The following is a 27,559-nucleotide window of genomic DNA, read 5'->3' as shown; positions in this document are numbered from 1 at the left end:
TGTATCTGTTGATTTTCAAACCATTTTTGGGTTCTTATTTTTGTTTTCTGTCAATCATATATTATATGTCTTCAGCAAGGTTACTATCTATTTGTTATCTCTAAGTTTTATGCATTATTAATATCATGTATCTGTTGATTTTCAAACCATTTTTGGGTTCTTATTTTTGTTTTCTGTCAATCATATATTATATGTCTTCAGCAAGGTTACTATCTATTTGTTATCTCTAAGTTTTATGCATTATTAATATCATATTTATTCTTTCCCTTACTGTAGAATGATCCAAATCCCTTTTAGGCATTGCACTGATTTCTATTTTTTCTGGGTTCTGTCTTTGATGTTACTCTATAACACAGTTTTTTAATCTGGTATTGGTTATTTAATGAATGAAATGAGTGCACTAACCAAGCACTAGCAGCAAATGAAACACAATCAAAAAGAGAGAGCAAGCTTCACAGCACCTGCGTATCTCTGTAGGCTACTGGTTAAGTCACAGCATTAGACACCTCACACGGAGCTACGGCAAAGCCAGGCGGTAAACGGAGGGGTCTAGGAATGCTGGTCAGCATGAATGTGTTTTAGGCTTCCAAGACTGGTGACACAAAGGCCACAGGCAGGGTGTCCCTTTATTTCCATAATGTATCTAACAATGTCTCCCATGATCTCTTTGATAGAAAGAGGAAGAAATGTGGGCTGGGGGTGGCAGTTACTGAACATGCAGAGCTGAAACACTGATCTGTCACCGTGGGCCTTGAGCAGTGATCTTGAATTGCCTGTGACAGGGTCCTCTCTCGGGCCTTCTAATGTTCAATATTTTGTTTATGACTCAAGTGCAGACAGACTATGCCCTTGAAAAGTTTGCAGATGATAGCTACACATGTATTTTTTAAAATAATTACTCAAGAAATATCTTGACATTCTAGGAGCACTAAAACAAAACTAAGATGAAAAATTTTAGAAATCAATCTAAAGTTCCTTATTTAAGTATTTTTATAGAAAGCATAATAATAAATGAACTGCATTGCCAAGAATTTAAACAAACAAGGAAATAAAAAGGGCATACTAACTGACCAGGGGCCCAAAAAGCTAATAATGGCCTTTACAAAAAAGTACAATCATGTGCTACTTTGGTAGAAGTATGTTATTTAGAAGAGGAAGATGAGAATTGTACCATTTTCAAGCATGGACTTGGAAATACTTCTGGGCTCCCCACTTGAAGCAAGACCTGGACAAGACAACTAAAGAATGATGAGGTATTTAGTATCTGAGATACAGTGGGCAAAGCTATAGCTGTTAAGTCTAGAAAATCTCCTTCTTAAACGTTGGGTCAAAACACTCCCTCTAACTCCTGGGTAACAGCAGGGGAAACTCTGAGGCAAAGACTGGTTGGAAATAAACTGATCTTTTTCCTGGAGGACTTGGGAGTTCCACAGAGAGAGGCAGGGCAGATCGTCAAAAAAAATAAGACCCTCGGGCGCCTGGGTGGCTCAGTGGGTTAAGCCGCTGCCTTCGGCTCAGGTCATGATCTCAGGGTCCTGGGATCGAGTCCCGCATCGGGCTCTCTGCTCAGCAGGGAGCCTGCTTCCTCCTCTCTCTCTCTGCCTACTTGTGATCTCTCTCTGTCAAATAAATAAATAAAATCTTTAAAAAAAAAAAAAAAAGACCCTCAACTTTAGGTATCAAATCTGATTTCCAAGTGAATGGGATGGCATTACAGTAAAGACAACTACTTTAAAAAGCTAGGGGTACTAAAAAAGTCTAATGAATACAGCACTGTTATGCTGTTATTTTGAAATCCCGCTGGCATTACAGTGCTTTTTTTCCAAGGAAGAAACACCATTCAGATGGCAACAACTTAAAGCACAAAGTGGCCCATTGTAAAGGAACCTCTATTTGACAATGTCATTTAAAATTACAATTTACTGTTCTTAGAACTTTAGCAGAGATAGTCAACAAAACTGAGATGAACATAAACATCTTTGATCAACTAAATCCTACTGATAAACAAGTTTTCCCCCTATTTAGGAATAGTTCTTTAGTGGAACTTCCATCAATCTAGGAAAGAAAGTTCATAATTCTGTCCTGATATCACAAGTCTCCACTCAGGTCTGATTCTCTCTCCTGTAAACTGTGAAGATAGTTCTTTATATCACTGGATGACAATGATACGGACAAACTAATATTATAATCTGAGTATATGTCGATGATCAACCAATACACATTTCATATCATTGATATTTCATATCAACCATGTCCCTGCCTTCAAGGATTATATTCTTGGTTATATTAGAGAGGAGCTAATCAGTAAATATATAAATATAACAATAATATCCAATTGAAAAGATTAAATATGGGAATAATATACTGATACAGAAGCAGTTGTTTTAGGTTAACTGGTTAAGGCCACTCTAAACGCAAATGTACTTCCTTAGAGTGGCCGATCTTAACCATTCTAATAGCAGACCACCCTACTAGAGACCTGGTAGCCATGCAAAGACACTGGGAAACAGTATTCCAAGCAGAAGGAAAGGCAAATACAAAACATTCTTCAGACCAAAACAAATTTCATGTGTTCATGAGGTAAGAAAGAAAGAGGGGCATCTGGGTGGCTCAGTCGGTTGATCAGCTGCTTTCAGCTCAGGTCATAATCCCAGGGTGCTGGGATTGAGTCCCATATCGGGCTCCCTGCTCAATGGGGAGCCTGCTTCTCCTCTCTCCCTGCCCCCTACTCATATGCTTACGTACTCTCTCTCTCTCAAATAAGGAAGGAAGGAAGGAAGGAAGGAAGGAAGGAAAAGGCCAACATGGCTTAGTGTTGTGAACAAAGAGGAAATAAAAGGCATAAAGATTAAAGGTCAGAGGACCAGATCATACAGAACACTATAAGGCACAGTAAGAAATTTAGATTTTATTCAGTGAGAAGCAGTTGAAGATTTCAAGCCATGAACTGAAGTAAGACTTTGGAAGGGCACTTTGGCTACTTCGTGATTAAAAGACATTATAAGGCAAAAAGTGTCAGACAGACCTGTATGTAGGCTGCTGTAATCATCTGGGCAATAGACCAGAGTGGGACGAATGACTAAGGAGAAATGGAGATAACTGGGAGTCACTGGATTGGAAGTGGTACCTTTGAATCTTACTGGTAGACTCCATGAGGTATGAGCGACCGGGCAGATAGCTGCGCTACAAACTAAGATGGGCATGTATGTTTTTTTTCGAATATTTTATTTATTTATTTGAGAGAGAGCAAGAGAGCGAGCACGAGCAAGGGGAGGGGCAAAGGGAGAGGGAGAAGCAGAATCCCTGCTGAGCAGGGAGCCTGATAAGGGACTGGATCCAAGGACTCTGAGATCATGATCTGAGCCGAAGGCAGAGGCCTAACTGACTGGGCCACCCAGGTGCCCAACGGGCATATATTTTTAAGCATTTTGTGTGCTGGGGGTAAAGAGACTGATGAGCTGAAACCAACAGGAATGTTCTGCACGGGTAAAATGTAAATGCCTAATTGATTCACAAATGGAAAAGCTTAATGGGGATTTAGCTGCATGAGGCCAGAGCTCAGGGGCAGAGTCTGGACTGGAGATAGAAATATGAACACTATCAATGCAGAAACAGTTAAAGCCATGGAACCAAAGGGGATGACCCAAGAGAGAGGGCCCAGGATGGAGCTCTGGAGCACCCGAATGTTAGCAGCCTGATGGAATAAATAGTCCCAGAAAAGGCAAGTGAGAAGGATTTGAGCGGTCAGCAGGAGGAGACCAAGCAAATGTCGCCTAGAGATGAAAGTGATTCAAGTACGATGTCAAGTCAGAGGACACTGGAATGGTGAAGGCAAGATGCAGGTCCCTGGTGACCTTCAGGGAAGGCTCTTCAGTGGAGTGGGGGTTTCACAAACCGAATGGACCAATTAGTTCCACCACTGGGTGTCTTCATTAAAACCAGTTTTGTATTTATATTTTTATTTATTTATAAAATATAAAATATCTAGGGCCACTTTTTCCTGTATCTTTGGTCATATATGCTTGAAAAAAGTAAACCGAATGGACAAAATATTGCACAAGAGATCTTCAAACTATCTCAAGATTGCCCTTCCTAAACTGAACATTACAAAATGCAGTTATCTGCCATCACTATATTTCTTTCTAACACGTGATTGTTCCTCCTCTATATCCAGAAGAACCAATCATTTACTGGCAAAACAGTAAAAACAATTTATTGTAGCAGGTGATCTGACCTGCCATATCAAAAACTCAAAGTAGTTTTTAAAAACAAACTGTAACCATAGCAGTCTGATTCAATAACTTCTGATGCCACGCCAATTTCCTTTAACTTCTAGAACACTGTCTTCACCAAACAGCAACTGAAAAAGGGTCGTTATCCAACTTTACATTTTGCTCGAGTCCCCTTGGGTACTTATAAATACAGGTTATAAAGGTACCCCAGATGGGGTCTGGGTTATGAGGTCAGGCTGTTATTGTTGTTTTTAAAGTTACCTTCTTAAAAATCTACCATGGAAATTCTGACAGAGTCCCCATGCATCATACATTACAAAACAATGACATGGAAGTTTAAGACAGAGTAATATACGCAACAGCAAATCCTTGGGAAAACCATTTTTGCCTAAACCCCAACCAAGTATTAGACTTGCTATTTCTTGTAGGTCTTGTGGTCATAGATTCTTTGGTAACTGTCAAGCACTCCTTATGTGCTTAGTTAAATTTAGTTCAAACATCCAAAATCGCCATGTTTGTTTGTTTCATACTGTTATGTGTACATGTCTGCTTAAGTACATTTTTTAGATAATGCTAGATTTAAAAAATCATGTTATCTGTAGAGCAGCCTTACAAAACTAATACCACTACCCCTGAATATGCATTCACAAACTCAGATAATTCCTTTAAATAATTAAGGTCTCGGACAAGGACTCAACCACATTTCTGCAATTATGAATGCTTAACGTGAATGCGGATAAGCTGATGTCAAAAGACCTATTTCAACAACAGCATTTGCACTGTATGTGTTTTTTAAGGAGTATAAATAAATCCTCATTTATCATTTTCTGCTGAATTCACACCTATATAAGACTGGAAATTACATTTCCAACAGGCTTCCCATTCACCATTGCATAAGAGCAGTTTCCTGATTATGTGGAAAGCCGTTTAAGATTTTTCTCTAAAACTTCTCTGAAGTCTGGGTAGAGAGTTTTAAGAAAAGGGGGAAATAAAGACAAGTGATCACTTTTAATATTTTAAATGGAGGAACGGGTAAACCACAGCAGAGGAAAAAGAAGTGGAGAGGGAAGGACAGTGATGATATAAAATTGTTTGAAATATGAAATGAAATCAAGAATTAAAAATAGAATTACATTTTCTATTTGGCAATACACAAACAACACTAAGTGCACTTCATAAATTTTACTATTGTTGCTCTAAGTAATATTACCATAAATCACATTAGCAGTGTACTCGGCATTTTTTAAAAGCAAAAAGGATTGAGACTGTCAATAAGTTTCAACAGCTCTGTTACCTCAGAAGAGAGTAGAGGAGAAACAATCACAAGCTTTTACTAGGCCTAAAAGCCCAGCTTTAAGGCCTCCCATCCCTGCTACCCCTCTCCCGCCAGCGTCAGTGCACCACGGAGTATCATTCCGCCAGGAATTAGAAATGTTCACTGTTGCTTTCCTGATGCTTTTACCTGATGTGCAAGGGGAGAAGGCTGTTTGCCCCTTTTCTCATCGCGGACAGGGAAGAGAGACTTCAAGAGCTTTGGCATCTGTGGCACAAAGGATTTTACTGGATTCAAGTAGGAGGCCGCTAGGCTACTAAGTCCTGTCAACAATATTGATAGGAAAAGAGATCAAATGTAAACAACAATGTAGACATTTTCTCTCCTATAAATTTGCCAAATTTTACTTGTAGTAAATCTAATGATATAAATTCTTAAAAAGTATCCTTAAAAAATGTTAGAAAAACGTAGTAGTATTATAGCTGTCCTCAAACACAATGCTATTTCCTTTTTCCAATTAAAGAACAGCAATTAGGGCAGTTCTAAAACATTCTAATATCCAGTGTTTCTGTTAGTATCTGAAGGGTAATCCAACCCCAGTCCTTGTCACTAACTGGTTCACATACTAACTTCTGCCCCAGAGTGAGATGGGGTTTTTCATTTTAAAATCACACAGCTTGGGGTGCCTGGGTGGCTCAGTGGGTTAAGCCTCTGCCTTCGGCTCAGCTCATGATCTCAGGGTCCTGGGATCAAGTCCCACATCAGGCGCTCTGCTCAGCAGGGAGCCTGCTTCCTCCTCTCTCTCTCCACCTGCCTCTCTGCCTACTTGTGATCTCTCTCTGTCAAATAAATAAGTAAAATCTTTAAAAAAAAATCACATAGCTAATAACACACATGTATAGCTCTCTATCTAGACTTTAAAGTCTTTGAAGTCAGGGACTATGTCTTCTACAATTTTAGTTTTTCATAACTACTTACTGAATAAAGATAATGAAATGGATCTTTTAGAAAGAGGGTGATGTTTCAGTTGTTTTCATAAGACAGGGATTGATGCCCTAAACAAACCTGCTCTAAATTACCAAAGGATGGGATCAGACATGTAGATGATGCCTATGATATAAGATTTCCTTTCCCTTAGTGAATAAAACTAAATTTCTAGGAAAATGTAGTCTAACTCATAAATGATAAAATACCGTATCCACATAACCCTTGACAAAGAACAAACAAGTCAACCTGAGGAATCTGTGTGTGATACCGCCTGAAGAGAAACACACAACTACTCGTGTACCCCTAAAGTAACCCCTGAAAGGTCTCCCAAGTTCACTGGTAATATAGTTGGTACATGGACCCATACAGTTCCAAGGTTTGTACATTTTACATAAAGTATTATAGTATTAAATCTAAGTAAACTGAAAAGGTAAGGATATTTTATAATCATGAGAGCAATCATTAAAAACAGAAAGCAGGGGTGCCTGGGTGGCTCAGGGGGTTAAGCCTCTAACTTTGGCTCAGGTCATGGTCCCAGGGTCCTGGGATCGAGCCCCATGTTGGTTTCTCTGCTCCGCAGGGAGGCTGCTTCCTCTCCTATCTCTCTGCCTGCCTCTCCGCCTACTTGTGACCTCTGTCTGTCAAATAAATAAATAAAATCTTTAAAAAAAAACATAAAGCAAAGAGAGAGCTATAAATGCTAAGAGGTATGTTAAAACTGAGTTCAAAAAAGTCAATTAACTTACAAGAAGGCAAAAACAGGAAAGAGAAAAACAAAACAAAGAAAACAAGTTTGAGATGAATAAAGAGCCAGAAGAATATAATCATCTAAATGCTGAAAAAAAAAAAAAAAGGAAAATCTAAAGTTCTATATACAAGAAATTAACATTCTACACTGAAGACGACCCCTAATTAAAGATCTAGCCAATAATCTATCAAAGGCAGCATATATCACAAAGCGAGACAATCAGACATGATGTTTCTCCTTTGGTAAATACACAAAACTACCTCTAATACCTCCTTCAAACTGGCCTGAATCTGTTCAAGATTATAGAGTTAACCACCAATTCATAGGAAATATGGTAGACAGAGAACCATGTTTAAAAAACCTCATGGGGATATAACCAGCAAAGTAAGAACACACAAAGTCTACTGTACAAAGAGTCTCTTCACCACAGACAATGAATGGGAGGAGCGGAGAGGAACATATACATTAAACTTTAACTCAAGACACATACCAACTCATCAGAATATATATGAACCTTACACTTGGATTTTCATTCAAAATAACTAAAAAGTATTTTTGTTCCAACTGGAGAAATACAAACATTGATTAGATATTGGGGACTTATTTTTAAATTTTCTTAAGAGTGAAATGTTATTGGGGTTACTGCTTTAGAGATACATGTACAAATATTTAAAGATAAAAGGATATCTGAGATTTGCTTCAAATTAATCGTGAAAGGGTGCAGAGAAGCAGCAGTAGAGATAAGTCAGACTGGTGGTGAACTGATCATTCTGGAGGGAGGGGATACCTAAGGGCACATCTTGTTATTCTTTCTACTTTTTTTTTTTAAAGATTTTATTTATTTATTTATTTGAGAGGGAGAGAATGAGAGAGAGAGAGACCCCAAGAGCGGGAAAGTCAGAGGGAGAAGCAGACTCCCTGCAAGCAGGGTGTCCGATGCGGGACTTGATCCTGGGATCCCATGACCTGAGCCGAAGGCAGTCGCTTAATGAACTGAGCCACTCAGGTGCCCCTACTCTTTCTACTCTTCTATGTTTGAAATATACCACAAATACCATAGTAAAAGGATTCTTCAAACTTAGAACAAAATAAAAAACATAAAAGAAAGGGCCTGTCACTAACAGATGACTGTTAAATGTACTGATGTTTTAAAAAAAGATGTAATTCACAAAAAAGAAATTAAACTCAGAAGAACATAGTGAGATGCAAGAAGCAATGATGAGCAAAGCAGAGTAGTAAATATGTAAGCCAAGTAAGCATTAATTGCACATTATTTAATTTTATTATTATTTTTTTCAACAGCCCAGTATGTAGCCCAACATGGGACATGAACTCACAACCCTGAGATCAAGACCTAAGCTGAGATCAAGAGTCAGGTGCTTAACTGAATGAACCACCCAAGTGCCCCTATTATGAACTTTTTTTTTGAAGATTTTATTTATTTATTTATTTAAGAAAGAAAGAGGAAAATTGAGAGGGAGAGAAAATCTGAAGCAGACTTCAAGCTAAGCATAGAGCCCTTTGCGGGCTCAATCCCGTGACCACAAGATCAAGACCTGAGCCAAAACCAAGATTCAGACTCTTAAACTAACTGAGCCACCAAGGCACCCCCACAATGTTTTATTAAAACAACAAATTTGGGGAACCTGGGTGGCTTAGTCGGTTAAGCCTCTGACCTATGATCTTGGCTCAGGTCATAATCTCAGGGTTGGGAGATGGAGCCTTATGTTGAACTCCATGCTCAGCTTAAGACTCTATCTCTCTCTCCCTCTGCCCCTCCCCCCACAACTGGCATGCACACATGCATGCTCTCTCTCTCAAAAAAAAAAAAAAGTTTTATTTTTTTTACATAACTTTAAAACAAGGTCATACTCTATGAGCCAGTAATTTCACTCCTAGGTATTAACTCAAGAGAAATGTTCACAAAATGACTTATGCAAGAACAAACTTTACTAACAGTAGCTAAAAACTGAAAACAAACCAAATGTCCAGACAGAAGAACTAATTAAAAATTATGATAAATCCAACCATAAAAGTGAAGTATTTCTCAAGAATAAAAAATAAATTACTGAAGGATGCTGTGGTATGGAGATGTAAACAGAAATGATGAATAAAAGAAGCCAAACACAGAAAGAGTATATACTGTATGATTCCATTTGTATGAAATGATAGAATAGGCAAAACTAATCTGAAAGGATAGAAATCAGAACATTGGCTGATTGTGGAGAGAAACTGGAGTCATATACATCTTGTATATCTTGACTGGGGTATACAATGGGCAAAACTCATTAAATATGACCCATGTCAAGAAAAAAGCAGTCAAGAGAAATAGACCATGAGATGGCCCAGAAGCTTGATTCAGCAGATAAAGACTTTAAAGCAGCTTTTATACACAAGTTCAAGGAAGAAAAGAAGAATTTGATCTCAACAAATGTATAGGTAGAGAATATCAACAGAGAAATTAAAACTTTAAAAGAAGCAGCAACTGGAAATTCTAGAGCTGAAAAGAATAGTAACCGAAATAAAATATTCTCTGGATGTGCTTAACAGAAGGTTGGAAATGGCAGGAGAAATTATGCAACCAGAAGAAACAAGAATAAGATAAAAAATAAAAGTTAAAAAAAATCAGAGCTTCTGTGATCTGTAGGGTAATAGTAAGCAATCTAATGTGTGTAATTTGATTCTCAGAAGAGGAGAAAGAGAGAAATGGTCAGGGGGAATAATTTAATGAAATACTAGCTGAACATTTCCTAAATTTATAGAAAACTTCAACTTACAGAAAGAACCAAGAATATCAATGAAATGCAAGCAAGATAAGAGCAAATAAAACTACACCTAAGTATATCATAGTCCAAGAAAAAGAGAGAAAACTGTGAGAGCAAACAAAGTAACAGTGTAAACAGACACATAATACATGTAAGGAAAAGAGACACAAAAGATTACTGATTCTCAGCAGAAAAGAAATATAAAAGATAATGTAAGATTTCTAAGTGCTGCTAGTGGAAAAATCCTACCAAAAAAAGTGATTAAAGATAATCCCAAAAAGGGGAGAGCACTCTTTCCTAAGACAACTGCACAATAAGAAATACTGCAGAATATTCTTTGGGCTAAAGAGAAATGATATCAGATAAATATGAAACTTCAGGAAGGACTAGCTAGTGCCAGAAATAATAAATATGAAGAAAATATTAAAGATTATCTATAGTCTCTTTAATTTCCTTTAATGACAGTGGCTATTTTTAAAATTTTTTTATAAACATATAATGTATTTTTAACCCCAGAGGACAGTGGCTATTTTAAAGCAAAAAGAGTAACATTGTAAAATGGGTTCATAATAACTGTAAAAGATACAACAATAAGAAAACAAAATAAGGGGGGGTTGGGAACAGGCAAATGGAATTATACCTTTACAAGGTTCTAATATTTGTGCAGTGGGAAGTGATATATTATTAATTCTAAGTAGACTAAGGTAAGTTAAGAATCCATACTACAGGCCTTGAGCAAAGACTTTAACAAAGAAATTAAAAAATGCCAAAAACCCAGAAATGGAAATAAAATTAAATACTAAAAAACAGTTTTCATTTAACCCAAAAGAGAGCAAAAAAGAAGTTATAGTGGGGGAACAAAATAGAAAGGCCAAAGAGAAACCGGCAGCGATGAAGCAAACCTAACAATAATAATATTAGATGTAAAAGAAGTAAACATGCCAATTAAAAGGCAGAATTTGTTCAGGCTAGATAAAAAGAAAAAAGTTAGCCCTAACCATATGCTGGCTACAAGACAATCATTTTTAATTTAAAGAACAAATACAGGCCAAAATTTAAAAGACTGAGATGAAGATACATCATTCACACAATAAGCAAAGGACAGTTGATGTGGCTATATTAATATCAGCTAAGACAGATTTCAAAGTAAGAGAATTCCAAAGATACAAAGGGACAGTCATAACGATAGAAACATTGGGGGAAAAAAAAATCAATCCTAAATATGTATATACCTAACAGATTATCAAGGGAAAAATAGGTAATTTTCATGATCAGATTTGGACATTTAATGTCCTCTGTCTCAGTGACTGATAGAATAAATAGATAAAAAAAAATCAGTAGAACAGAATATTTAAAGAACAGATGTGAACAAGGTTATCAACCATCTTGACCTAATTGATATATACAGAACACTATGCCCCCAAACAGAATAGTATCTTTTCAAGCACGCATAGAATGTTTACCAAGATAGAACACAGTCTCAAAAACATCCCAAAAGACTAAAAGAGTCTTTCAGATCGTGATGAAATTAAATAAGTAATCAATTAATAGAAAGAAGTTCCCCCCAGACATATGAAAATGAATTAACATGCTACTCCAATAACCTATAGGTCAAAGAATAAATCAAAGGGAAATTAGAAAATATTTTGAATAGAATGAAAATGACAGCACCACATTTCAAAATTTGTGAAATGCAGAAAGAAATAGAAATCAGTGAAACAGAAAATAAACAATAAAGAAAGTAAGAAACCAGATTTGGTTGTGAGAGAAGACAGAAAACTAAAACTAGTCTCAAAAGTAATCAAGAAGGGGTGCCTGGGTGGCTCAGTGGGTTACAGCCTCTGCCTTCGTTTGGCTCAGGTCATGATCCCAGGGCCCTGGGATTGAGCCCCGCATTGGGATCTCTGCTCAGCAGAGAGCCTGCTTCCCTTCCTCTCTCTCTGCCTGCCTCTCTGTCTACTTGTAATCTTTGTCAAATAAATAAAATCTAAAAAAAAAAAAATAGTCAAAAAAACCAGAAAGAAAAAATTGTCAAAAATAAAAAGAAGGGCACCTGGGTGGCTCAGTCAGTAAGCATCTGCTTACTGTCCTGGGATGGAGCCCTGCATCCGGCTCCCTGCTCCACAGGGAGTCTACGGCTCCCTCTCCCCCTGCCTCTCTCCCCAGCTTGTGTTTTCTATCTCTCTCTTAAAAAAATAAATAAAATCTTTAAAAAAAAAAAAAAGAAAAGAAAATTCTTAAAAACAAATAAATAAAATAAAAAAATAAAAAGAAGGAACACCACAACAGATCCTACAAACATTAAAAGGGCGATAGGAAACATTGTAACATTTACTGAAACAAACATTAAAATTTAAATGAAACAGAAAATTCCCTGAAAGCATAACTTATGAAAACTGACTCATAGGGAAACACAAGAAGTTAAATAACCCTGTATTAAAGAAATTAGTCATAATTTAAAAGTTTCCCAAAGACAAAATTCTAGGCCCAGACAGTGTCACTGGTGAGTCGTGTCAAACATTTAAGGAAGAAGCAATACTAAGTATATAAAATCTTCCAGAAAAAAAGATGATAAGGAAATATCATTTCATGAGGCCGACATAATCATGATACCAAAACCTAACAAAAAATGATGATAACAGAGAAGCAGATATTCGCCATAGAACACATACACAAAAATCCTTTACGAGGGGCACCTGGGTGGCTCAGTGGGTTAAGCCTCTGCCTTCAGCTCAGGTCATGATTTCAGGGTCCTGGGATGGAGCCCCCCATAGGGCTCTCTGCTCATCAGGGGGCCTGCTTCCCACCTCCCCTCTCTGCCTGCCTCTCTGCCTACTTGTGATCTCTGTCAAATAAATAGATAAAATCTTTAAAAAAAAATCCTTTACAAAATATTAGCAAATAGAATCAAGTGTATATAAAATATCATCATGTTCAAGTGGTATTTATCAGAAGGATGCAATATAAACTCAACATTCAAATCAATGTAGCTCAACAGGATAAGGCAAAAAAAGGAAATATCAGATGACATTAACTAGGAGGTCAGTAGTTATGTGGTAGGAAATCCTGATTTGAACTATTTCTGAAAGACGCTCAAATTTCCTGACAGTGACTGACAAATGAAAATATAACTTACCTGGGTCAGGAGGATGGTTATTTGGGGGACAGTTAGGAAGGGATGGGGCAACTGGAGCTATTCCTCTGGAGACTGCAGTTTGGGATACATCCTGTTGACTCTCCCATCGGCCCTGTTAAGGACAAAAGCAGTAGTTTTTATTCAAATGAATCAGTTAACAGAAAGACCTAAAAATATTTAAGAAAGACTTTATACATTACTGAAGTTTTATTCCCTTTGCAAGACATGGGAGATTTGACTGTTTAAGTACCTACCTTTCTTCTTACACTTTTCATCTTTCAGGTGTTAATTTCCCAAATACTAGTAAGACCTCACATATGGCTATTCCCTCCAGTTCACGATTGGAAGTCTCCTCATTTCTGTCCTAACATTCTTTTCTATACATCATGTTGCTTTCCATGAAATATGGGTATGTGAAGACATTCCTTCCTTACGTTCTGCTCCTCTGCCTCAAGACACTCTCTCGCTTCAGATTCTCAAATCAAACCGAGGAACAACCCTAATACTGTGGACTGTCTCTTCTCCCTTCTCCAGGGACTACCCTTCTATCCATTCCAATATCATTCATGAAAGTAAAAAATTCTAGAACAATATATTATCAAGGCTCTTATTTTCCACAGATATTAAAGAGAAATTCCAGTTAAGCGCAAATCAAGTAATCCCAAGTTCCAAATAATGGAAGTCTCTGGATTAACAAGTTTTATTGTACTCTCAACTTATTCTATAAATTCCCACTAAAGAGATTTCACTGCATTATACAAGAACAATGCCAGTTGGGTGATTAACCAATCCAGAATAGGGTGGCAAACCACAAAAATGGGGATAATCATCAAAGCACTCTTAACATCAGTACCATCTGGCAAAGAAATAAACCCCAATAAAATGTTACAAGTACAAAACCCAGTAATGGAGATGAGATGCAAGTCCTCTAAAAGCTTTAAGTCCCCTTTGATCCTTTGATAATCACTCTGCTTCTTTCTCATCAGAGTTAAATAATAGTATTTTATATTAGTTTAAGCTGGTATTCCACAGATGAGTCACCCTAACAATGTTCGAGTTTTCCTTAGTAATCGCCTGCAAAGTGAGCTCTTCCCTGCTCCTGAAGATGGATGGAGTGGAATGCCCTCTACGGTTTCAGATATGTATTGGAAAACCTATCTGCTTTTAGCAGCAACCTAAGTACTGATCATAAAATCAATAAATCTTAAGTGATCTGGATCCTGTTTACCTCTGAGAACACCACTTTTCCCTAGGAACTCTCTCAGCACTTGATATTTAAAAAAAAAAAAAAAAAAAAAAAGATGGTATGATGTCTTAGCATTAGGATGCCAGGAAACAAAATAGCCATGAAGAGATGATTAGGGAAACCATGAACTCTGAAATACTTCACTGCAGGAGCATTTGTGTTACTATGAATCACACACTGATTTACATACTTTAATGTTTCTTAATGTCTTTTGCATTTAAATTTAATTGTCTGTCTGGGAAAGCCACAGTTTTGTGTACTCTGGGACATCACAATCAGGAAGCTGAACACTAAGGTCAATACTCTTTGGAGCTTCTCAGAGGAGGAAAAGCCTCATGCTTTGTTTACGGTGTTAAACTCATGCAAGGTTGTTTTGAAGACAACTTACTTAATTTGAAAATAAATTTATTTTTGTATTTTCGATTTTTCTTTCTTGTTTGGCAGCTCACACAGTGGCACTCTGTCCCTTAGGGAAACTAAGTAGCTGATTTGGAGTCGGCATCTCAGCCATTTGGTGTATAATGGTCCAGTGACAAATAATGTAGGTGTCATCTCTTCCCCAAGGCACACTCGGGGCTCCACTAGCTTCCCAGGTAATATTTCCCAGCTGGCACTCCCACACACGATGTTACTAACAAATCAGAATGGAAGCAATAACTTTTACTGTCTCGTATATTCAAATATCTCAAGTGAGAACATCTGAAAGGGTGCACACAGTACACACATAACGCCTTAGCCAGACCGCTAGCCTCAGCAGAGGATGAAAAATGGAAACACATTTCACTTCATCCATGCTACCTCAACCATCATCTTAACCTTGAGGAATTTCACACACTAACTGTTCCCAGGTCTCGCCAATCAAAGACAGGGACATAGAATGTCTCAAATTGATCTGGGGAAGAACAGATTCTGCTTCAGAGGGAACAACAAATTTGGATGACAAACTGGGTACAACGCTCCCTCCTCTTCCTTCTGATACCCACAGATCTCTGGGGAGACATTTCACTGAAATCATTCACTTATTCTCTCTTGTAGTGCATGTCCATTCTCTTGCCAAAAAAGAAACCCATGGTTCAGTGTCTAACTACAGACACTGCCCCTTGGGGACAAGGCAATTAGTATCTTTCAATAATTTTTACTGGCTATTCCAGAGTTATTTTCCCTTTACTGAAATGTTGGGGGGGGTGGGGAGGAAACATCCGGTTAAAAGTACTTCAGAGGGAGATGAACTCAGGACAATGAATAAAAAAAGATATGGCCAAACACTGGACCTTTCTGCTGTCTTATGAGTTCAGTCCTCAAAGTGGAAAGAGTATGGAATATAAACTATATGCCTGGAATCTGAAAAGCTAGATCTGTGACTTGTTTCTAACATTCTGCATGTCGACCAACTTCAGAATCAGCCAAGATGAGGAGATACAAGAGAGAAAACTCTGGCTTTGTTTTAGAGCCTTAAACTAGCTTCATACTTATTAGGGATTATTTGTGCTAACAGGCTGAATTCCAAGAAATAAAACCCCATTCGAGATAGCAATTATTTGTAGCTGGCATTATAGATAAAGACAAAATGGAACAGGGAAAACACGGGAGGCTGGCGGTTGCCTTGAGAACATGCTTTGGTCTTCCTTACACACCTAGAGTTCTCCTATTACTGCTCTTCCCAGACACAAATTCTTTGGGTTTTCCAAATTAAAAATATAAATAAATAAAATAAAAAGTTTTTTTTAAAAGTTTGCTTTTGATCAGGGAGGTGACAAAGAGGTAAAGAAAGAGAAATGCCAGTAACATTCCAGGTCCAAAGGTGGCTTCTAATGCAAATAATGAAGAAGTGACTCATATTTGGCTTCAGCCTTTACCTGTGACACACTAAATAATTGCAGTATTCAGGAAGGCACTGCTGCCAAAACACACAAAAATCATTTTTGTTAACTGAATATTCACTTAAGCTTTTGGATACTTTTAACCTCCAATCCGAAGATGATAAACATAGTACCTTACTAACATTAAAAAGTATAATTCCATCTAAAATGGCTTTTAAGTTGACAGTGTAACCTTGCACTGCAAAAGGTCTCAATGCACAACCAATTTTTAGATGGGTAAACAATATGCTGAAATTAATTCTGCAGCTAAGTCCATCTTGGTAGACTGGTCATAAAAAGCTTGTTAAGTTTTCACTGTATATATTAAAAAACTGCCTTGGGGCGCCTGGGTGGCTCAGTGGGTTGAAGCCTCTGCCTTCAGCTCAGGTCATGATCCCAGGGTCCTGGGATCGAGCCCTGCATCAGGCTCTCTGCTCAGCGAGGAGCCTGCTTCCCTCTCTAGCTCTCTCTGTGATCTCTGTCAAATAAATAAATAAAATCTTTAAAATAATAAAATAAAATAATTTTTTTAAAAAACTGCCTTATAACAATGAAATATCCAGTAACAGTAAATAGCAACATCACTGTAATTATATATATATAATATATATATGGACATATGAGCCCATTTCTCAGGGCTCATCAAGATAAGAATACTCTTAAAAAAAAAAGATAAGAATACTCTTAAACCTTTTTATCTGTTTTACCCATCCCCCACCAATCTCCCCTCTGACAACCTCCAGTTTGTTCTCTGTATTTAAGAGTCTGGGTTTTTTGGTCTCTTCTTCTTTGTTTCTTAAATTCCACGTGTGAAGGGCGCCTGAGTGGCTCAGTGATTTAAGCCTCTGCCTTTGGCTAGGTCATGATCCCAGGGTCCTGGGACCCAGCCCCGCATTGGGCTCTCTGCTCAGTGGGGAGCCTGTTTCCCCCGCTCTCTCTGTCTGCCTCTCTGCCTAGTTGTGATCTCTGTCAAATAAATAAGTAAAAATCTTTACAAAAAAAAAATTCCACGTTTGAGAAAAATCATATGGTATCTGTCTTTTTCTGACTTAGTTCACTTAGCATTTCTAACTTCTAGGTCCATCCATGTTGTCACAATGGCAAGATTTCATTTTTTTAATAGCTGAGTAATATTCCATTGTATGTATGTCATTGTGTATATGGGCTATACCAATGTCCCACTTCTTCTTTATCCATTCATTTACAGACAGCACTTGGGTTGCTTCCATATCTAGCTATTATAAATAATGCAATACACATAAAATGTGTATATATATCTTTTTGAATTAAAGTTTTTGTTTTCTCTGGGTAAATACCCAGTAGTGGAATTATTGAATCATATGGTAATTGGTAATTCTGTTTTTAGGTTTCTGAGGAACCTCTATTTTGTTTTCCACAGTGGCAGTGGCTACATAATTTCCATTCCAACAGTGCATGAGGGTTCTTTTTCTTCCCATCCTCAACACCACTTGTTATTTCTTGTCTTTTTGATTTTAGTCATTCTGACAGGTGTAAAGTACTATCTCATTGTGGTTTTAATGTGCATTTCCCTGATGATTAGTGATGTTGGGCATCTTTTCATGTGTGAATTGGCCATCTGTCTATCTTTTTTGGAAAAAAAAGATTCTCTGCCTGTTTTTAATCAGATGATTTCAGGTTTTTTGATGTTGAGTTGTATAAGTTCAAAATGGATATTTGATTTGCAAATATCTTTTCCCACTAGGGGGCAACTGGGTGGCTCAGTTGGTTAAGCGCCCAACTCTTGATTTCAGCTCAGGTCATGATCTCAGGGTCATTAGATCGAGCCCCACCGTCGGGCTCCATGCTCAGCGTGGAGTCTGCTTAAGATTCTCTCTCCCTTTCCCTTTCTCCCTCCCCTCCTGCTTGCATTTTTCTATCACCAAAAGAAATAAAATCTTAAAAAGAGTATCTTCTCCCATTTGGTAGGCTGCCTTTTTGTTTTTCTGATCGTTTACTTCACTGTGCAAAAGCTTTTTATTTTGGTGTAGTTCCAGTAGTTTATTAGGGACATATTTTTAATTGAAAAGGCTATCAAGAATGACTTTAATACTGATTCTAAGGGATACATGTACCCCAACATTTATAGCAGCATTATCAACAATAGCCAAATCATGGAAAGAGCCCACATGTCCATCAACTGATGAATGGATAAAGAAGATACAAGATGTGTGGGTGTGTGTGCGCGCATGCACACACACATACACAAACACAGAGGACTATTACTCGGCCATCATAAAGAATGAAATCTTGCCAGGTGCAACAACACAGATGGAGCTAGAGAGTATTATGCTAAGCAAAATAAATCAGAGAAAGACAAGCACCATATGATTTCACTCATATATAGAATTTAAGAGACAAAACAGATGAACACGGAGGGAATAAAAAAAGAGAGAAGGAATCATAAAACAACTGTAACTACAGAAAACAAACTGAGGGTTGCTGGAGGGTAGGTGGCAAGGGAATGGGCTAAAAGGGTGATGGGATGAAGAGGACACTTGTGATGAGGACTAGTTGTTGTGTGTAAGTGATGAATCACTACACGGCACACTTGAAACTAATATTATATTGTAAGTTAACTAACTGGAATTTAAATAAAAGCTTGAGGGGAAAAAAGAAAAAGAATGATTTCTTTTAGGCCCTAAGGTGAATTTAAGTTGGGAGTAGTTCATCAAATTCAGTTTATCTTTTTAAGATTAACGGGTCTATCAATTCAATCTTGGTGGAGCTCAGTAAAGCAATTCCAGTTCTAACATGTAGTGAGCATCCATAAAAAGGGTGTGTAAAATATGGCTGGGCAAATTCCAAGCGTCATAAGCCAAAAGAGGAGACTGTTTTTAGTAGTTCACTGCTTCCTCCCACCCCCTAAAGAGCCCTAATCCTATCAAACTCTCCATCCCTGCCTCCTCCCATACCTTTTAGTATCACTTTGTCCTAAATGACTGACCTTTGCCATGGTATCAATTAAAAATTAGGAGAGAAAGGGAGACATGAACCTCTTCTTGTGTCCTCTCCTGGCTTCTGAACATTGTTTCAATGAACTGGATGTTCCCATCTTACACAGGGGAAGACAGCACATCAAATTCTGTGGCCTATATTTCTGTTTTCATAATCAAGATCAGAGGGATAGACACATTAACGGATACAGAACCTGGAAATAGGCCCAAACAAGTTTACAAGGTAGATATAACTAATATTCAATGATTTCAAAGCACATTTTTCTAGCACTTTAAGCATCATCAACTCCAGGTTAAAATTATATTTCTCTCTTGTGCATCAAATACTTTAAGGTAAAGAAACCAAAATGGCGCTGCTGAGAAAAGTTCTGTGATGTCAAAGGAATGCCCAAAGCAGTTTTGTCATTTTATTCCCCTTTCCCTGACCACACTTGAGAAAAGCACATCTTACAAGTTCCCAAATATTTATTTGTATTATCTGCTTAATATGAATTAACTCCAACTCCTCACATTCGAGAACCCTCTAAATTTACTAAGATGCCTTAGTTCCTGGGCTCTTTTGACAGCTACTTTTACAGTCTTAGAAAAAGAAGCATGTGAAAGGAATCCTATATATTGACTACCGAAGTTATTTTTACAAAAGAGTAAGAGCCAAAAAATTAGTATAGTGCCAAATTTAGTCATCTTATAAAAACTACATTTAAAAATTCATTCTTATTTTCAAGGTAAAAGCAAGCATGATACAAAGTTTTAGGGTAGTAGGATAGTACTTATATCCCACTCATTAGGAAAACCTAATGATTAATTACCTGTCCCTGGATCTCTGAAAACTGAAGAATGCAGGAAGTCCCCCAAAGAAAAGAAAAGAAAAAAAAAGTCTGAGATTTTTCAAAACAATTTCCTTTAGGAAATTGTTAGGAAATTTTAGGAATCTGTGTACAAATTATTATAAATAAAGCTACTGGAGACCTTCTCAAACCACTACACATAAAAGAACAAAAACTAGCTACTTAAAAGAGCAAGGAGTAAAATTTTTCAATTCTAAACTATGTTTTTGAAAAGGTGTTGAATTTTGACACATATTCTTTTTGCTCCTATTGAGATTTTCATACATACATATGTTTTAAATTCTAATAAACAAAAAAATAGGTAATTGGTTCCTATGATCCCCAAACCAAATAATATAAAAAGGCATAGTGAGAAATCTACCTCTACCCCAACCTGTTAAGTTCCCCACATATTTCACCCTCTCCCCAGGCAGATAAGTAATGGTATTAGCTTCTTATATATCCTTCTAGGGTTTCTTATGTATATGTAAGCAAATCTATAAAACAGTCACACACACTTCTCTCCTGTCCCCCTCCTTTTGTAATATAAATGGCAGTATACTAATTTGTACTTCACTTTTATTTATTTATTTATTTTTAAAAGTAGGCTTAATGTCCCATTTGGAGCCCAACACAGGGCTTGTACTCACAACCCCAAGATCAAGACCTGAGCTGAGAACAAGAGTCAGACACTTAATGGACTGAGCCCACCCAGGTGCCCCTCTGCTCTTCATTTTTTTTTTTTTTTAAGATTTATTTACTTTTTTGAGAGGGGCAAAGGAGAGGCAGAGGGAGAAAATCTTCAGGGAGACTCCCTGCTGACCCAGGAACCCGACTCAGGTCTCAATCCTGTGACCCATGAGATCATGACCTGAGCTGAAACCAAGTGTTGGATGCTCAACTGACCGAACCACAAGGGCACCCCTCTGCACTTCATTTTTAAACATTAAGTAGATCCTGGTAATTTTTCCATATGGGTATCTAGCAGGGTTCCCAGTTATTTTTACAGCTGCATAGTATCCCATTCATTTATTTGTATGTATGGGGGGGGGTGGTATATGACATCTGCCCAGATTAAGTGTATTTAACCAGACCAAACCAATGGACAGTCTGTTTGTTTCCAGTCTTCTGCCATTATAAACAATATTTGAATGGACACTTGTACATGTATCATTTCACATGGGTATAAGCACAGCTGCTCTGCAGAGGGCTTTAACAGGATTTTGATAATTTGTAGGTCAATTAGTTTATGCACAACTCAGTCTTGAGGAATTCTTTTATGGGTAGTATTAAAAACACATACTGAATACAAGGTAATGCTATACTTGAAAGCATGATTTTCTTTGTTTCATTTAAGGCCACAGGGACCAGAGGAATGACTTTTCCTCCCTAGTAAGAAAATATAATTTTAAGAATATTTATTTTTCCTAAAACTCTTTTAAGATGCTCTGTTTTTGATGATAAAACTATTGAGGGAACCCTTCCTCTGAATATGGGGGAGCTACTCTGTACTCCCTTCTGAAGTCTGGAATCAAATCCTCTTTCCTTTGTAATCTTTTCACTTCGTTTTCTAAGCATCACAATTACAATCCTATATCACTAGAATCTCCTTACTCGTTGAACAGACCCATTGCATAAAAATCTTCTAACAGGTTTCTTCTATCTTTCTTCTACTGAACAGCCAAAGGTCTCTAATTATGATAGGTGGACATTCATTCAACCTAGCGAGAAGTCAAGGGATGCCCACAGTGACGAGATGTTGATTAAAGCCCAGCTATACCTCGTAACCTTTCAGGGCCCATGGATGCCAGGAGTTCAAAAGGAGATAAAAATAATAGCTTCATAGCTGAATTGGGAGCAAAGTTAGTTAGTAATGGCAAGCTGGCACCCTTTGTTTTCCCTGACAATACACTTCCAGAGGGTTGGGGACTAATATGGTCAGGGAGGGGCAAGTAAGCCAAATTCTGAGGAAGACTGAACTACAGAAATAGGGGGGGAAAGGTATTTAACTTGTTTGAAGTGTATGACAACTCAAAATATACCCTGAAATAGAGTGGAGGGATACATATCCTTGTTGCTGCGATGGTACCATGGTATCAGTAAAACCTGAGAGATTGAAAATCAAACTTTCCTCCTCTTCACTAGGGTACCCCAAGAAATCAAGATGACTAAGAAAGGGAAGGTCCTGGTAGAGTAGCAAAAATATGTAACATTACATTTACTCATTTACTATAACATGTCTTGCTGAGTTGTCCCCAACCTGCCACAGAAACTGCCCTGGGAATGGACTCCCAGGAACTCTTTGCTGTCATATCTGAAGCCGTCTTTGGTCCTCATCTTAAAAGCTAAAAATCCAGGCACCTGGGTGACTCAGTTGGTTGAGTGTCCGACTCTTGATTTCAGCTTCAGGTCGTGATCTCAGGATTGAGGGATCAAGCCCCATGTCAGGCTCCCTGCTCAGTGGAGAGTCTGCTTGGGATTCTCCCTCTCTCCCTCTGTCCCTCCCCCAGCTCATGTATGCATGCTTGCTAAAATAAGTAAATAAGTAAAAATATTTGGGAAAAAACCAAACAACTTAAAAATTCCTTTCTGCCCCAGTTTCCAAGCTACTCTCTGCTGGGTCTTCTGGCCAGCTTCTCTTCCAACACGTGCCCATGAGTATTCTCATGCCAACCAGGTCCAACTTTAGATCTAATCCCTCACTCAGTTATAAATATGCCCTCAGCTCCCCAATCTGTCTTCAGCCCAGGCTTCCAGACCCTTCAACTGGCACAGACACCTTCTATCAAAAATGGAACTAAATCATTTTCTTCCCCAAACCTGTCCCTCTAACAGTTCATCTCTCTATTCTGTCATCCAGAAATGCACGTCGCCCTCCTCGCCCTCCTCGCTCGACCTTTCTGTCCATGGAGTTCCAGAGCATCTACCTCCTCCAGAGCAACTCCCTCACCCTCCCACTGCTGAATCTCCTCCCCCACCTGATGTATCCATCCACAAATTAAATTTTTTTTCACTTTTTGCACTGATAACTGTATATATCTGTACTATATGCAATATTCTAATGTGATTTTATGGGCCACAGCCAGGAACCCAAGTGGGGTTTAGGTGGACTGTTCAAAAACACTTTCCAGAGTGTCGCCGAAAGCTGGGTGTCTGGCACGCGCGGGAGCGCCTACTCGCTTACCACGCCTCGTTCATCTCAGAAGAAAAAAAATGGAAGGCCTGCCTGATGCTACTGCTTTTGCCACTAGACTTAAGAACACTCTCATACAGTATCATAGCACTGAAGATGATAAGTGGCGAGTTGCCAAGAAAACGAAAGATGTAACAATTTGGAGAAAACCTTCAGAAGAATTTAATGGATACCTTTTCAAAGCCCAAGGTGTTATAGAAGACAGCGTCAATAGTGTCATAGACCATATACGCCCAGGTCCCTGTCGTTTGGATTGGGATAGCTTAATGACTTCAATGGATATTTTGGAACACTTTGAGGAGAATTGCTGTGTGATGCGTTACACTACCGCTGGTCAGCTTTGGAATATAATTTCCCCAAGAGAGTTTGTTGATTTCTCCTACACTGTGGGTTATGAAGAAGGGCTTTTGTCCTGTGGGCTAAGTGTTGACTGGAATGAAAAGAGACCAGAATTTATTCGTGGCTATAACCATCCCTGTGGTTGGTTTTGTGTTCCGCTTAAAGACAGTCCACACCAGAGTCTTTTGACAGGCTACATTCAGACGGATCTGCGCGGGATGATTCCTCAGTCTGCAGTAGATACAGCCATGGCCAGCACTTTAATCAACTTCTATGGTGATTTACAAAAAGCCCTACAAAAGGCATAATACGTTTAAACTTGTAGTACGATAGTCCCCCCGAATCAACTTTTTCTCTCAGCTTCATGGCCTGTGAAAATCATCCTTTCCTTTCTTCTATGTAGCCTGTAGGAAAATTTGGTATTATTTGCTGGCTTATTTTATTCCTAAAGTAAATAGTTACCGAAGAGGGGGCATTTCCATTTTGTTAGGCGGTGCTTTGCATGGTGTTTGATACAGCAGTGTGTCTAAGCAGGGAGAGTCTTACAGATGTCCATGAGGAAGTAGTATACTTCTTTGACCTGAACTCTTAAGAAACTGAATATTGCCTCAGTATGAATATTTTGGCTACTTGGAAATTAGAGAAAGCACAAACTTTATGCTGTTAGTTAAAAATCATCTGTTTTAGAGATTTAAGAATATTTTCTAAGTTTTAACTATTTTTTGGAAGTTATGTATTAATACTTTACTTTTGGTATGCTCTGTGAGTTTGCCAATATCTTGGACTGAAAAAAGGTTCTTTATATTTTATAAAGGTGAGCTTCATTGTCAGGTGACTTGTACTACTTTAAGTATTAAAAAAAGAAGAAAAAGAATAGATACAGTAAGAATAGATACAATTCAAATACAATTGTTTTGATACCTAGACAACATTATTTTGTGGATATCCTTAAAAATGTATTTGTGTCTTTCTGTGCATTTATTTTGGAAGGTCTAAAAAGCATTTATGCATGAATAAAATGTACAAAAAACCTAAAAAAAAAAAAAAACACTTTCCAATTCAACTGTAACCATGTTAATGCCATTACTCCTTCAGGGGCTCCTTACCTCTTCCATTACTCCTTGGTACATGATGTTAGATCTCCAACAATCAGGCCCCTTTTCTCTGGGTTGTACCCCACGGACACCCTCTCCTTTAGTCACACTGCATGCAGTGTCATGAACATAGCAAGCCTGTTCCTCCTTCCATGCTTCTGTTCACACTGTTGCTTTCACTCCTTCCCTGCCTCGGGGGGCAGGTGGGGGGACCTCACCTTTTAGCTTAGGGGGATTATCATCTCTGCAGCCTCTCTTGATCCGTGAATAATGCCTTTAAAAGTGTCCACCCCCACCTTTGGTCTCCTACTCTACCATACTTCCAGTATAGCATCTATGTTCCTTTATTCCATTTACTTGGTGTAGATGAAGCACTGTAACTTTCTTTCAAATGATACTGTTACTTTCTCTATTTAAACAGAAGGAGATTGGGGGTAGACAGAAAATTTTGGCCACTTCTTTCAAGGAATTAAAATATAACTGGGGATTTAGATTAGATGTAATTCCAAAAAAACACAAAAAGTTGTGCTTTATTTCTTATAGATATATTTCCCTTAAAATATTTTGCTTATTTACATTTAAAAATAATGACACAAACAATTTCCCAGGAACTCAGCTTTGTTCCGGTAATCACAAGCTGTGCTGTGCTCACTAAGAACTGATCAAGCCTATCACTGGATGAGTATAAAGGAGTACTACTTAGCACACTTTCAGAGACATGGTAGGTGAACAGTAAATTAGGTGAGTTGGAGAGCAATTTATATGTCTATAAACACTGATATATATATATATATATATTGCTCTCCAATTTATATGTCTATAAACACACATATATATGTGTGTTTATATGTCTATAAACATATATATATATATGTGTGTGTGTTTATAGACATATAAATTGCTCTCCAATATATATATATATATATATATATATATGCTCTCCAATATATATATATATATATATATATATATATATGGCTCATTTTTAAGATCTAGGTTACTAGGAGTTTGCCTGAAATAATGGGATAGATATATATACACATACACACACATTTTTATGTATTTCAGGTAAACTCCTAGTAACCTAGATCTTAAGAATAAGTCTTATTATTTATCAACTAATTGTTCTTGAGATTTTATAAGGAAAATTTCAAATGTACAAAAACAGAGTATAAAATAACTAACAACAGTAGGAAGGGTAGTATAACAAATCCCATGCAGCTATAAGCACCACCATTAAATAGACCATCTTCTCTTATCTATGCCCTCATTGTCCCCCGAGATTATTTGAAAACAAATCCCTGATTATCAGGCCATTGTATAAGACACTGTTCATTTTTACCCTCCTCAAGGGTTAAGAGAGCAATACAGAGCATGTTGCTCATAGCTAACAGTACCAACATCTAACCAGATCCCTCAAAAAATATCGGGCACAAAACTATGATATAGGACATCCAGTTACAACAATTCTGAGTACGATACTTTTAAGTAAAAGATAAAGAATTCTCTATGCTTGGAGCGCCTGGGTGGCTCAGTGGGTTAAAACCTCTGCCTTTAGCTCAGGTCATGATCCCAGGACCCTGGGATGGAGCCCCACATCAGGCTCTCTGTTCAGCAGGGAGTCTGCTTCCCACCCCCCACTTGCCTCTCTGCCTACTTGTGATCCTTGTCTGTCAAATAAACAAAAAAAATCTTAAAAAAAAAAAAAAAGAATTCTCTATGCTTAAACCTAAACTAAATTGGGAAACACTATATTAACAATAAATCCCAGCTAACATAAGTTCTGTTCCCTTATTTTTAATTTCTTCTAGCGAATAATATTAACTTTCAGATAAAATCTTCCTATTCCTCACACATTTTCAATCATTTTATCAATATTTTACTATTACAATTTTGATTTAAATTTCCTTTTTTGACTCAAACAGGAAGAAATGTCTACATAAAAATATGAACTCAAGCAACAAAACTGGTTTTTAACCCTTAAAAAGTAGAGTAGTAAGGTCTAATAAACCTTAACTTAACTGGTAAAAAGAAATGAACTGTAATCACTTTCTAATAAATTTCACACAGCACAGAAGAACAGGAGAAATTTTGGCATGCAAAATGAGCATGTGATATTTGAGAAAAGGAAAGTTGAATGGGAAATCGGTCTAAGACTGACAGAAAAATAGTTATAAATACTTACCTTATTGCTGCCTAGACTATAGAACGGAATAAGATCTTGTCGGCTGCCAGACAACTGAAAAAGAAAAAAAAAAGAGGATTAGTCCTTTATTTTTATTTTTTTCTAAAGATTTTATTTATTTATTTGACAGAGTGAGTAAGAGAGAGAGAGAGAGCAAGCACAGGCAGGGGGAATGGCAGACAGGGGAGAAACAGGCTCCCCGCTGAGCAGGGAGCCCAATGTGGGGCTCAATCCCAGGACCCTGGGATTACGACCTGAGCCAAAAGCAGCTGCTTAATCGACTGAGCTACCCAGGCTTCCCTGGGATTAGCCCTTTAGGTGTGAAAGTACAGGAATCTACGTTCCTGGAAATACAAGAATTTGAAAACCAAATCAACAGTCAGATGGTAGCAGAGATGCTGTCAAGACATTTGTAAATTAGGCTAGTGTATACTTTGAGACATTGTTATGCACAACTTTTTTTAAAGATGCATTTCTTTATTTTGAAAAAGAGAGAGCATGTGTGCAAGCCAGGAGGAGGGGCAGAGGTAGAGAGACAGAATCCTCAAGCAGACTCCCCACTGAGCACAGAGCACCAAGCAGGGCTCAATCCCAGGACCCTGAGATCATGACCTGAGCTGAAGTCAGGAGTTGGCCACTTAAACAACTGAGCCACCCAGGTGCCCCTCACAATTTTTTTTTAAACTGAATTGAACTTTAA

The 27,559-nt window shown here is 37.8% G+C and overlaps 2 protein-coding genes across 3 annotated transcripts in view; one reads left to right on the top strand and one right to left on the bottom strand.

Annotated features, from left to right (window-relative positions):
- Positions 1 to 27,559, bottom strand: part of KIF13B (kinesin family member 13B) — a 198,080-nt gene that overhangs the window by 20,550 nt on the left and 149,971 nt on the right. Inside the window, exons 35-37 of one of the 2 annotated variants that reach the window (XM_059372373.1) lie at positions 26,860 to 26,913; positions 13,142 to 13,253; positions 5,695 to 5,828 (exon numbers count right to left, since the gene is read on the bottom strand). In XM_059372373.1, coding sequence (XP_059228356.1) covers positions 5,695 to 5,828; positions 13,142 to 13,253; positions 26,860 to 26,913 — 300 coding nt within the window. The remainder of the gene's footprint in view (positions 1 to 5,694; positions 5,829 to 13,141; positions 13,254 to 26,859; positions 26,914 to 27,559) is intronic. The other variant, XM_059372380.1, reaches the window with a different exon arrangement.
- On the top strand, positions 23,186 to 24,608 carry LOC132013521 (stAR-related lipid transfer protein 4). Its single transcript, XM_059393433.1, has one exon. The coding sequence runs from the start codon at positions 23,262 to 23,264 to the stop codon at positions 23,886 to 23,888; it is 627 nt and encodes a 208-aa protein (XP_059249416.1). The 5' UTR covers positions 23,186 to 23,261; the 3' UTR covers positions 23,889 to 24,608.

This window comes from Mustela nigripes, chromosome 1 (assembly GCF_022355385.1).
Source record: "Mustela nigripes isolate SB6536 chromosome 1, MUSNIG.SB6536, whole genome shotgun sequence".
NCBI lineage: Eukaryota > Metazoa > Chordata > Mammalia > Carnivora > Mustelidae > Mustela > Mustela nigripes.
The sequence above is the reverse complement of the archived record's forward strand: the minus strand, read 5'-3'. Positions and strand labels throughout refer to the sequence as shown.

What these genes read in the sequence shown, in the direction of transcription:
- LOC132013521 (XM_059393433.1), top strand. Translation starts at nt 23,262, where the DNA reads ATGGAAGGCCTGCCTGATGCTACTGCTTTTGCCACTAGACTTAAGAAC.